Genomic DNA, 13,889 nt, shown 5'->3' with positions numbered 1-13,889 from the left:
AGAAGTGTTTAAAGTATTACAAACATATTTCAGTATTTTAATTTGTAGTTAAGCTATAATTTAATGCTGACAGCACTTTTCAGCATTTAAAAACATTTCATACTGACCTTTTTTTACAACGTATTACATTAGTATACACACTACTGACATGTAATATTTAGTGTTTGTATGACAATTTGTATTCCTAGTATTCATTTTTCACATCAACACTGTTGTAATATTAGAGAAGGAGAAATGGAATCAGCCACTTTGAGCCAGACTACTAGATGTGGCCCTAAAAAAATTACTGTTCGCTTCTTCAGCTCATACCCCCCACCCAGCTCTGTGTCACTTCTCTCACCCAGGGTCAGAGGCAACCCATACACCACACTTCTCCCTGGTTCCATGAACCAACCCAAGGCCAGCTTCCACATATGATTCTCACCAGAGGCCAAGCATCACAAATGATGAGCTTTTAGCTGCCTGGTGAAGTGCAGTCTGCACCCAGTTACTCATGGGACTCTTTTTATAGACAGCTTCTCTGGGTATTTCTGCTCCTTTGGACGGTGCGTTTCCACCAGAGGAGAGTGTTCCTCCGGGGTGCTATAGTATTGTCATTTGTGGATGAAACAGAAAACTATTTAACTTTGTGGAGTCTCTCATAGCAGTATGTTCCAAGAGCACTTTTGCTCATTTCAGTCTCAAGATCCAGTATGACTCAGGCACTTAGTTATATTTCTTTTTTAGCATTTGATATCACCATATTTATAAAGCAAGTATGAGGAGAGACTGAAATTCCTTTTAGTGCATGACAATTTAATGTTAAATCCTGAAATCTTTCATGTCGGTTGTCATATTTCAGCTTGGTCACTCTTTGAAATGTTACCACAAACCAGAGGTTAAACAAAGAAGTAGAAGAAGAAGAGAAAAAAAAACAACAACAATAAGCAAGGCGGCAGTATATCAAGAATCAACTACTGGGTCTTAACAGGTTCGCGTGGTTGAAACAGTGACTGCGAATGTCTACCTTCTATTTACCTATTTTTTAATGACTGGACATTAAAACTTTTTCATACCTGCCGAAGATCCATTTAAAGTGTTACACACACAAGTTTGTCAGTTCTGTATTGACTGTTAGAAAACCATAACGTAATGCTGAGTGCGTAACGGCAAGCAAATATTCACCAAAGTGCTGCAAGACACACATAACCAACTAAAAGCAATCGGCTGTGACACAAGCAACAAATGATCTTTTTTAATGTGAATTGTTAGCTGGTTTTAGACGAAACTATTATATCTGATACCAAGAAATCAAATTTGTTCTGCTATGCTTGCAGTAGACATGTCAGATTTCTCCTGCACACAAACCCATTTACTGGTGAAACCCCAGTCAGCTCTACCACTGCTTTGGCCAAGAGTGCTCAAAGTTATACAAACATTATCGTTTCTGCTAAAGTATATAAAATACCTAAAAAGGAAATATCTTTTACCTTTTAGCATTCTTGCTTTCACACCACTCGTTAAAAAGCTGGGATAAAATCATGATGAACTTTTCACTGTTTTTTCTGACTCCATTTGGGTTATGCCATGCTCTTTGTTTTCATGCTTCTCAATTTGTTTTCACTGTCTTCATTTTTTTGTGCGCTGCTCCACTTGCATTTGTTGCTTCTCATTTGCTTTTGCATATTCAATTTTCTTTTGCATTTTTTGATTTGTTTTTGCAGTTTCCGATTTGTTTTTGCACATTCTGATTTGTATTTGCGTTTTCTGATCTGTATTTGCATGATTTAATTTGTTTCTGTGCATTGCACTTCAGGGCCACCATATTCTTTATATCTATTTTTTTTTTTTTTTTTAAACAGCAGCTGCATATAAGTGCATCTGAAAAAGGAACAATAGGTGAATATTTTTTTCTGTGTAAAAATGAAGACACACAACATTTTGATTGTTCATCAGGTGTGAAACAGAAGTAGATTATGCAGATTATACACAATTGAGGGAAAAATGAGGTGAGGGAAAAGGCCAGAGGGAATGAAAAGCAAGTAGGTCTGGACTGGGAGTTAAAGGCAACTATTACAGAATATAAGTCCCCAAATAACCTGTAGTAGCACACAGACTTTGGAAGGTAATGATCTTGATACAGACTCTTAAAAATAAATAAATCTCAGTACCTGAAATTGGGTTTTCAAAAAGAGTGATATTTAAAGTTAATTTTTTATCTTACCAAAAACAGCAAGTTCTGGGTCTTTTTTCCATTTTCCAAAGGAAGTGGGAGGGTTAAGCCAAACGACTGTGGTATGAAGTAGTAAGTCACCCATAGAGAGATCTGCAACCTTAAAAAAAAATAATCGGTTTCTCATGTTGCAGTTCAAGTGGAACTACAATCAAACAGGTTCACACCATGTAACAGAAATCCTTAGTATTAAATATGATATCATGTTAACATACAAAAAAAGGAAAAAAAAATAACGTCCTATTTCACTACAGTACTATACTCCAGGCAAACATTTTTGAAATACAGTGGAACCTCGAGATACGAGTTTAATTCGTTCCAGCACTGAGCTCGTATAGCGAATTTCTCATATCTAGAACAAACTTCCCCATTGAAAATAATGGAAATCCAGTTAATCCGTTCCGTACCCCCAAAAATAACATAAAAATCAATTTTCCTAACAAATAACACTGATAAATAATATATACAAGTGGAACCTCAGTTTGCAAGTAACTTGGTTTACGAGTGTTTTGCAAGACAAGCTAAATTTTTTAATTAATTTTGACTTGATAAAACGAGCGATGTCTTGCAATACAAGTAGTATGGATACACTTTGTCTGCTGAGCGTCATGTGATCATAACTGAGCTGATGGTTCTCTCTCGTGCGCATCTCTCTCTCTCCTTATCTATCTATCTCTCGCAATCGTCTCCTATTCTCCGTCTGCATGTCCGTGATATTTTTGGATACGCTTATACGGCGAACTGCTACAGCGAAACAATGAAATCACAAGCACACAAATGCATAGATCCTCATGCTACGGGAGAACAAGGAACACTAAGTGAGCTGACGGGCTGGCAGCGTCAGCTTGGGTGAATCCCCAAGTCGAGGCGGATCGCGAAACGCGTCACGCATACCCACAGCCTGGCTCGTGGCTCTTTACGCGAGCCAATGCTCGTATTTAGATCCAAATTTTTCGCTCATACTTTCCTCTTATCTTGAATTTCTCGTATACAGAGGTGATCGTATCTCAAGGTTCCATTGCACATAAAATACGGCTAAAAATCCAATTAACACAAAGATGACAATGCTGAGCAGCATTTCGTCAGAAAAAAACTAGGACTTTAACAGGTAGCTGCTCACCTCTTTTTTCTCCCCAGTCTGCTCTGCTATTAGTTGGTCAAACACAGCACCATATTCTTCATGGATCTTCTGCATTTCATTAATATGACTTGCTACTTTATTCATTGCTTTCATTGCAACTAGAGATAAACGTAATAAGAACTACAATGAAATGGAGTATAAAACAAATATCTATGCATTGATTTTCAAAAATGTTTACTGAAATTGTTAGTCATTAAACTGAAGTACATTCTGTCAGCACTGGGCACAAGTTTGGAATCAGTCCATCCACAAGGAACATTCATGCACACACACTGACATGGACTCAAAATATGGCCAAGTTCAAGGTCATTAATTAACTTTACATCCATGTTATAAAGATATGGGAGAAATCCAGAGTACATTACAGATACAGGAAGCATATTTTGCTAACTAGTTTTAAACCAGTCTTATGAGGCACCAGAGATACAAACAAAATGTACCATCCCCTCCAAGAAATGCAACTCTAACTTACAGGGAAAACTTGGGGGTTGGTGGCAGGTTTGGCAATCTAGCCACTGTAAATAACCTCACATTGTTCCAGTGTGGTGCTGAGGTGTCACCTGCTGCACTTGGGTCCAGGTGGTTTGTGTGTGTGGCAGTATGCTATTAGCACATACTCTCAACCTCCTCCCCCTACGATAAATGTGTGGTAGCACCAGTGATATCACTTCCTATTCCTAAAATGACTGTTAACAAATTTTAAGTTTAGATACCAAGGTTCACATGGGGTTGCTTTAAAATACCAAGAAAACCAAATTAACCTATAATTTTGCATTTGACGAAAACATGTGAAATGTATTCTTTATATCAGTTGTTTTCTCCTTTGTTTAGGCAGCAGTGAAAAATCAATCCATATTCAGTGTGCCACTGTGGTCTATGTATTTATTTAGCAAGCTTTGAAATCAGGTACATAACTGGCTAATGAAATACTTTCCCATAAACATTGTATTTCTCCTTATAAATATTATGTTATAGTTGCTTTGTTATTGCATTGTAGTCTGTGAGAAAGTACTTTGCATTTGGGGCATGGTCCTAGTTAGACACCAATTGGTTTGCTGTACCAAAAACATAACTTAAATGTTACAAAAATGACACCACACACTGGTATTAAATACGCATGAATTCCATACACACTTGAGCACAACAGCTGTCCTGCTCAGCTATGAAATCTTTTAACTTCAGCCCTTTATAGCACTGATAACAGCTAGCTCACCAGGAGCACCTCAGCTAAAAGGCTGAGTTTTCTCTTACCACAACATTCACCCTGCCAATATTCATTTTGGGTCTCACTGCAGGTCCTGATATGGATTACGCTGTAAAATTCTTTACTACAAATATACATGTGTCTTTTTGTTGTTGTGGTTATTTTGTTGTGATTTTGGGGCAGTACTGTAGGTAAAGTGACGTTTCCTCAGTACATTGCTCACTTTGTTCATTCATAGCACCAACTATATAAATATGAATTTATATATATCTATATCTCTATATCTATCATATATCTATATCTATATCTATACATACACACACACACACACACACACACACACACACATACATACATATACATATATATATATATACTAGCAGAATACCCGCGCTTCGCAGCGGAGAAGTAGTGTGTTAAAGAAGGTACGAAAAAGAAAAGGAAAATTTTTAAAAATAACGTAACATGATTGTTAATGTAATTGTTTTGTCATTGATATGAGTGTTGTTCTCATATCTATCTCTATCTATCTATATATATCTCATATCTATCTATATATATAGCAAAATACCCGTGCTTGGCAGCGGAGAAGTAGTGTGTTAAAGAAGGAAAGAGAAAGAAAAGGAAACATTTTGAAAATAACGTAACATGATTGTCAATGTAATTGTTTTGTCACTGTTATGAGTGTCGCTGTGATATATATATATAGCAAAATACCCGCGCTTCACAGCGATGTCATGTGTTAAAGAAGTTATGAAAAGAAAAGGAAACATTTTAAAAATAATGTAACATGATTGTCAAAGTAATTGTTTTGCGTATTTGGTGGCAGCGTCAAAGTTATTTTCGTCTAGCTGCATCAGAAAATGTACCACGACGTCTGACACGCCTCCTTTTTACTGTTTTCTCACAGCTTGGATTGCTGCTGTCATATATACACACACACACACACATATACATATACACATACATATCTTCATATCTACATATCTATATACATATCTACTTATACACACACACATATATATATATATACCTATCTACATCATATATACACACACATACACAAATTATATATATATATATAAACTAGATATATATATACACACATACATACATATATATACACATACATATACTTGTGTGTATGTTTGTATGTGTCTATATGTGTGTGTATAGCTTTGGTCACTGAGTGCAAGGGAAAAATAATAAAATATAGTCTATAAGTTATTAAACAGTAAAACATTAACGTTTTAAGAAGTACAGGTACATTGAGCACTACTGGAGTGGTTGCGGGTAAACTACATTTTAAAGACTGTGTAACACAACAGGTAAGTAGAACTAACAGCAGCTAAAATGTATATGGATCATCTCTCGGTAGTAGATCCCTTTTGAAAGGCGCTACACGACGGCTGTGGTATAGAAATTACATTTTCTATGTGAACGCTCAAATTTGTGCCTCTGGTAATGTGCCTTACCGGCAATTAAAGAAAATTATTTTGTGTCCTCTGCAGTGTTAAGAGAGAAAGGCTTTGGTTTGGGATAAAAGGAAAAAGGTGTAAAGAAAGGAAAGTTGCCTTTTTCTTTTATATAGTATAGAGAGATGTGTTCGCTGACGTTATGATCGCCTTTTGGGGACAGTCGCGTGGGTCTTGTGTAGACTGGTGAGACGTCCCCGCCATTAATCGCCTGTGATGGCACTGTCAGTCACCCACTCGTGTGAGTGTCTTAATAATCCGAGCTGAGGACCTCATAATCGTATACGTCCAAAAAAAGTGAATCGCCTTAATATTATTTTGCCGTGGTGTAGAAAAGGGGTCCCGTGTTTGCACTTGTCTGGGCTATAGCGCAGGGGGAGGAAGAAAAAAATTAAAAGTGCTCACTTTGACTTAAGGCAGAAGCGCAGTCAGCGCCTCAAAGGCCGGCACAGCTATGCACACGCGCTGGCTGCTCGACTTTTGCTGGGCAGGAGACCCCTTTTGTACACACGTTCATGATATCAAAAGTCTCAGCGCTCTTTGGAGGTAATTCATATATATATATATAGCAAAATACCCGCTACGCAGCGGAGAAGTAGTGTGTTAAAGAAGTAATGAAAAGAAAAGGAAACATTTTAATAATAACGTAACATGATTGACATTGTCATGAGTGTTGCTGTCATATATATTCCTGCCTAAATAAGTCACCTCGCTCGCTCTTACTTTTTACCGCTCATTTAATCATGGCTAGTGGCGGAAAAATTATAAAATGGAAGGAGGATGGCTTTACCAAAACAATTATTGATGGCGAATCGATTATTCATAAAGCTTGAATTGGTGATCTGTTTTTCTGTGTTAACCTCATATTTTTTCATACTTCTTCTCAAACTAAGGTGGTGCAAGGGTAAAATGAATCGGGATGCGCTGATCAATGTAATCGGTGTACCAGGAAATCATGCATTGACAAAAGCTCCCTTTGCTTGTAATGCAAAGTGTGATTAAATGCATTATTTTTAAGCGTTATGGAGCACATGCATCGAAGCTTCTCAGCTGTGCTTGTGCTAAGAAAAGGAAAGATTTTAAAAATAACGTAACACGATTGTCAATGTAACCTTTTGTAAGTAGTGCCTGGAGGATTCAGTGTGGAGAAACTCTAGAGACAGCGTGTGTATTAACTTGTGGATTTTTCTGGGAGTATTTGGTGGCAGCGTCACAAAGTCACTTCTGTAAGACGGCGTTAGCTGCGGAGCTCAGCTCAGAGTGAAATGAGGTAAATGGGAGGGGAGATGATGACGTGACTCCCCAACCGCCTTTAACTGTCAATCCCCACAAACACAGTCTCGGAATTTGCATAAGCACACCCCTTCACCTACAATTTTAACTTAGTTACAAAGTGATCAAAACTCTCGTTTATATCCTGCGTCCTCTCATTAAACTTGTATCCCGCATTACCTGTGGGCATGTGAAACGCCAGCGGTAGCCTGTCTATGAACTAAATTTAAAGTTTAGGTTTACACCTTGCTTTCTTTCTGAGGTAGCAGCACTCATGAATATGGTAGTATATGTCACTTGCTCGCTTCTTATTGTTTCGCTGCCTTCTCAATTATATAATGCATGTTTTCTTAAGCGCTTTTTGGAGGTCTTCCTGGTTTTCTATGTACTGCGTTGACAGTCAGTTCACGTGATTACGTGGGAGGCGTGATGATGTCACACGAAACCCCCACGTCTTTCCAGCTCAACTCCATTACAGTTAATGGAGAAAAATACCTTCCAGTTATGACAATTAGGCGTAGAATTTCGAAATGAAACCTGCACAACTTTTGTAAGTAAGCTTTAAGGAATGAGCCTGCCAAATTTCAGCCTTCTACCTACACGGGTAGTTGGAGAATTAGTGAGTGAGTGAGTGAGGGCTTTGCCTTTTATTAGTATAGATATATAAATTCTTATTTTAGTCTTTGTAAATCAAAAAGGGGAAACACAGAAGCTTTATAAAAGATTTATCAAAAATACTCTGCACAAAAAGCAAGGGAAGAGTTGCTTTAACACAATAGGGAATCTAATGACAAGCAAGTCTCAAAAACACAAATCCCAAAGAGGTTGAGAAGCACAGCAAGAGGTCAAAAAATACACAGAATAAACAAGAAAACTCACCAACACCACCAAGCACATTCAATGAACTGCTAGTTTCCCCAGCCTGGGGGCAGTACCTATGCAATGATAAGCAGGTGGTCCCATTTCTTGAGGAACACCCATAGAACACATGGAATATAGCAGAAGGCACATATAAGCTAAACAGTGCACACAACTGATACATAGTTAAACATATAAATAAATAGACAAATAAAATAATCAAAAATGAACAAAATAAAAATTTTTAAAAATTATTAAAAATATAAAAATGCATTTATACAAGCCAGAAGAGAAACCCCAGATGAAACCATAACACCTGATGTAATGAAAAAAATAACTTGTCCTTGAATTCAGAAAACTACTGAACACAATGCTGAGAGTTTGACCTTTAATTTGTCTGACTCCACACAAAATATAGTACAGTAAACTATGATGACTATAGTTTAGGTCAATGTCTAAAATCTGATTATCAAAGATTAGGTATGAGAATTTCTAACTCTGCAAGACAAAAAAGGTTAGTTCATTAATTTGATTCAAGCAAAACAGAATTTAGTAATGCTTAAGTGAACTATTGTATAAATAGCCTAATGACTATCCTGCTGTTAATTCAAAGCAAAGTTTAAAACATTAAAGCATTAACTACAACATTACAAAACCATATAACACTATTTCTTCAGTCATTATGCTGGCTTCAACAGAAATTTAGGAACTGATTTTAAAATTCATCTTCTCACATATAAGCCAGTAATGACTTGGCATTTTCACTTTATAGAACAGATTAATATTTATACTGTAGAGTGCACATTGAAATCAAAATACAGATATTGAATAATGATCCGACTTGATGCACACATCAGCAAGTTGTAGGCCAAAACTAGGCCAGGGTATTTCTTATAATGCAAAGTATTTCACAATTTGCACAAGTGTAAAATATAGGCTTTAGTGACTTTATTCCAGGGAAGCTTGAGGTACCCTTGCTAGCAGCAGAGGTCCACAAACCACAGTCTATTGGCGCTTTTCCACTGCATAGTACGGCACGACATGGTTCAGTTCAGCTTACTTTTGGGGGGTTTTACACTGGGAACAGTACCTGGTCCTTTTTTTTAGTACCACCTCAGCCGAGGTTCCAAGCGCGCCGAACCGTTACCAAAACGTGACATGTTAACTCTGCTGGTCACTGATTGGCCGGAGAAAATCGTCATTACTGCGTCACTGAACTTGCGACATGAGACACAACAGACCCGCTAGATTTTTAGCACAGCCAGCGAAGGTTCGGACGCACCATTTTGTTTTAACCAAAAATAGCTGTTTCGTGGTCTATTGAGGAAGTACAGGCGTTCCTCTCGTAGCCGAGGAGCGGATCCAGCGAGAGCTGGATGGGGCGACGCAGAATGAAAAAGTTTTTCAGGAGGTCGGCGCAACTATAACGACACGTGAATAATCCCGTCCACTCTAAAGCGGTACTAAACTGCAGTCGAAACGCAAACCGAGACGAACTGAGCCGAACCAAGGTGAGCTGTACTGAACCGTGCTGTGCCGTACTATGCAGTGGAAAAGCGCCTTATGATACAACTACTTCACGAATACCATAAGAAGGGCTCTCGTCTTGCAGAAGAATCCTTCAAAGGAAGATATGAAAACAAGCCATAACCTATGGTGGAGAACAGACAGATGCAATTTTTTGAAAATAGCATTGCTGTTTTCTGAGAGTGGAATAAGTATATCCTGGACAAACTGCTTTAGCTAATAATGTAGCAAAAGGCTACACAATGGTGGTAGGTTATGTTGTGCATACAAATCCAGAACCTCAATCAGAGAAACTTGTATGTGAGAGAAACAGAGGTATCCTACATAGTAACATGTAATGTTATTCTTGTATGCTACAGGGCAGACAGCCCAGCTGATACCATATGTATATGGCTTTTTGGTCTACCATGAGAAAGACAGAGATGCTAAGCAAGATGCCAAAAAAATCCTGTATAAAGAGCAATAGTACATTGTTCCTAGCTAAGACTGAGTTGTGGACAGACCAAAAAGCAACCAGTATTTTCCTGACCAGCATCTACTGGGAAACCAGATGTGCCCTTAAAAAGGAACTAATGGGTTTATGTGGATCTTTTAAAATATGAACTTGTAGCCAGTGAGTTGCAATGGACCCTCAAAGAACTACACAGATCTACGTAGGTGTAAGGACACTGATTCACTAGGATGATGTCCATGTAGCCAAACACCTGCCATTGAAAGTGAGGCTTGACTGGAAGTAAGCAGATTTAAACCCATTTTATAGACTTCTTTGGGGTTGAAATTAGACTTTGGGCTGAAAGTTCGCTATTGAACAAAGAATCAGATGGGAGGACTGAGATGGGCAGAAAGCCTGAATTTTTTTTCTCAGCATGATCCTCCCTTGTACATTTTACAAAAATAAAACAGTTTTAATGTTTCTGACCCAGAAGCATGCTTGACAGAAGACTGACTTCTTCAGAATCTATTCTTCCTCAGTGAAAATGCACATTGGTACAATGAAAAAAGACCCCTTAATACTGATTTTTGTGTTGGACTGGATGAAACAGGAAACAAAGAACATCAGATTCTTATGAAATGAAAAGAATATACTGGGATTAGTCAGTCTAGCAGAGAAAGGAAGGTTAGCTCCGCAATTATGTGGGGACTGCTTGAAGCAGCGTGTATGTAACAGCAGTTATTTTTGCAGTTGCACTAGGTTACAGATAGAAATACATAAAAGGGACAGTTGCCTTTTTGTATTCTACAATTACTTATAGAATCATCCACAGACCTTTAACCCAGCAACAATAAACATTGTGTCTGTTGATTGGTGATGTATTTAATGGGTTAATGACTTAGAAGATACAGATAAAGACTCAAAGTTGTGAAAAGAAAATCTTTTACATCTTTTGATCAGTATGCAAGCTGAATGCACTGTACCTATTATGCCAGTTTAGACATAGCTCTGCCAAGTCAAAAGTCACACAACAAGAAATTTATCAAAAGAATTTTGGCATGTGACATTTTTTGGAAAGCAAATCGTGGAATGAAGTAATCCACCTGCTGACTGTAAATTGTCTGCATATGAGCGAGTGCTGGTATATGCTTAAAAATGCCTTTTGATGGACTGGAACCCTTAAGTCCAGGGCTGGTTCACACTTTGTGCCCAGTGTTGCTGGGATGAGCCCTTACCAACTCCAGCCTAAACTAAATTAAGCAGGTTCAGTAAGAACAATAACGGCCCGATAATGACTATAATATAGTACTCGCATATGCAATTCTTTAGCACATTATGCCCAAATCCTGCTGCAATTGTTTGTATGCAATTGATATTTGAATGAATCTTTAAAATCTTATATTTCTATAACTATCTTTCAATTTTCACTTCAAACATTCTCTGCACAAGCTGTGCATTCTACCAGTAACACCAATTATGGTACAATTATAAAGTACAAATTATATTGGTTATTTTTTTATTCTGTATGGACTTTAACATGACAGAAAAAGAGCATGGGTGGGTTATCAAGAGATATCCAATGCCTGTAACAGTGAGTGTGTTATAAAGACCACTCAGTAATCATTTGGAGCATGTTGTATATGCAGACCCAGAGTTTAAAAATAAATGGATGGGTACTGCAATCTTGTGTGCAATCTTATACTTAAAGGATTATTATTGAGTTTTTAAGACACTTGGTTGCTATTAAAAAAGTGATTGATCACTGTCAGGTTTTTGATTATTTTGAATAATCACCAATTGCTAATGAAAGAACAAAAAAAAAAAACACATTTTGTGAGAAAGTTTGAATTATCGACCAGAGAGTACAAATACAGTATGATAAAACAAATCCGCCCTCTTTAATACAGCGTAATTAAGTAATGCTAAAAGGAAAAAAAAATCCTATCATGACTAGTATGATTATGAACTGATGTTTTGATTCCCTTAATTGAAGTATGGATGGATGGAATATTTATTTGCTGTTTTGCAAGTGTAATAAAGTGTGATGTATCAAAATTAATTCTCCCTTTAGATAATAAAGTAACCCTATTTTATAAACCTTAAAAAAAGACATAAAAACTTAACCTAAAGTGAATGTGAGACCTTTATGCTAGATTAAAGAGACAACTTACACATGTTGCTATGTTCAGTTTAAGTGCTAAGTAGAGGAATGCAACAGCATCTACACTAACACTTGCAATAGCAGCATCTGGGATAACTCCATTGTTTTTAGAAGTACTCTTTTAAAAGCAAAAGTGAATATACCACACCATATTTCTAGAGGAAAGGGACAGAAAAAAGCATTTGTCATGTGTAACTAGATTGTGCAGGAAAAAAGGGAAAGTTATGTTCCTCACAGATGACAATTATGAGAAAATAAGGAGTGGGGGCCACAAATGATGCAACAAGAGCCCTAATTTCCACGTGAGGAGCAGCAAAAGGCTGCGCCTCTGGAGTTTTTCAAGGCTACTATCGCTAATAAAGTGGACAGAAACACAAGAGTTTTCAAAAAGCTTGCATTCTCATGAGAGATGGACTGCAGCACAATGACAGACTGTCATGTTCTGTTGGAAACCTAATTTGCAATGAGAGGTATGTCCAGTTTAAGCTACTCACTGCGAACTGCATGGCACAGTCCATCAAAATGCTAACCGAGAACATAATAAGGAATGTTATAGCCCATGAAGACGTTAAAACTGGAAGCAGACGAAAGGCAGTTGCAGCCTTCATTGTCGGACTAAGGAGTTGAAATGTCAAAAGGAAATTGCAGGCACTTTTCCTACAGAAGCAACCATACATCACACCAAATACTGTATAGTCTTCTATGTTACCACCACCTAAGTGGTATAAAGAATGGATAGGCCAGTAATGCTAAACCCCAACTCTATTTTCTTTGCAGTGTACATTAAAAGGTAAAATGCCAATATGGTAAACTCTGAACAGTCAAAGTTTAAGAAAATTGCACTAATCCTAAAGACGCTGTTGTGCCGCTTTCACTGCAAAGTAGATTAGAGAAATTGCCGAGTGCAAAAAAGGATTTTCTGAAGGTCATAATTCAGAAAAAGATTCATGCATCATAACTTGTTGCTTTTCTGTTAAGCACATCTCTAACTTTGTAAAAGCATGCTGTGCTCTGAAAGCCACCAAGCTTGATTTTATAAAAACTCATCTTTGTCTTAGCAAAAAGTATAGCTACATTTAAATACTCAACATTCAATCCATTTCATTCATGTAATACTATTCAACAGTGCAGGCTTAGGAGCTTTATAAATATTTCAATTATACAATATTGGCAAACACAAAAACATCACATTAAACACACAATAACACAAAAATAAATATCTTTGTTCAAAAGATATTTAGCATAAGTTCCAGCTAACAAAGATTATATCCAGAAAATATGCTATATTTTCAGATTTTCCAGCCCTGGTAAAGATCCCTGTAGCTGCATTTTAATTAACTGCAGTATTTGGAAGACATGTGAATAAAGTTAGTTTTGCTTGAACTAAATATGTGATTTATGTCTTCTGTATACTATACAGTGAGAACATGCCTTACTTTTTCTATACTATCCCAATTTAAAAAGCATGTTATGGATATTAAGATAATCTGCTTTTCATACTTTTGCAAGTAAACTAAATAGGATGTCCTTTTTTGCTACAAAAAGTTTGTTTCATGTTTATCTTGCATTGCTTCAAATGAATTAATATCAAAAACAGCTTGCCATT

At 37.1% G+C, this 13,889-nt stretch overlaps 1 protein-coding gene across 5 annotated transcripts in view; it reads right to left on the bottom strand.

Annotated features, from left to right (window-relative positions):
* The window catches only part of LOC120523519 (T-lymphoma invasion and metastasis-inducing protein 1-like), a 495,064-nt gene that overhangs the window by 47,310 nt on the left and 433,865 nt on the right, over nt 1-13,889 (bottom strand). For all 5 annotated transcript variants that reach the window (XM_039744911.1, XM_039744910.1, XM_039744912.1 and 2 more), the window contains 2 exons: nt 3,333-3,451; nt 2,204-2,312 (listed from right to left, as the gene is read on the bottom strand). In XM_039744911.1, coding sequence (XP_039600845.1) covers nt 2,204-2,312; nt 3,333-3,451 — 228 coding nt within the window. The remainder of the gene's footprint in view (nt 1-2,203; nt 2,313-3,332; nt 3,452-13,889) is intronic.

This window comes from Polypterus senegalus, chromosome 2 (genome assembly GCF_016835505.1).
Source record: "Polypterus senegalus isolate Bchr_013 chromosome 2, ASM1683550v1, whole genome shotgun sequence".
Classification (NCBI taxonomy): Eukaryota; Metazoa; Chordata; class Cladistia; order Polypteriformes; family Polypteridae; genus Polypterus; species Polypterus senegalus.
The sequence above is the reverse complement of the archived record's forward strand: the minus strand, read 5'-3'. Positions and strand labels throughout refer to the sequence as shown.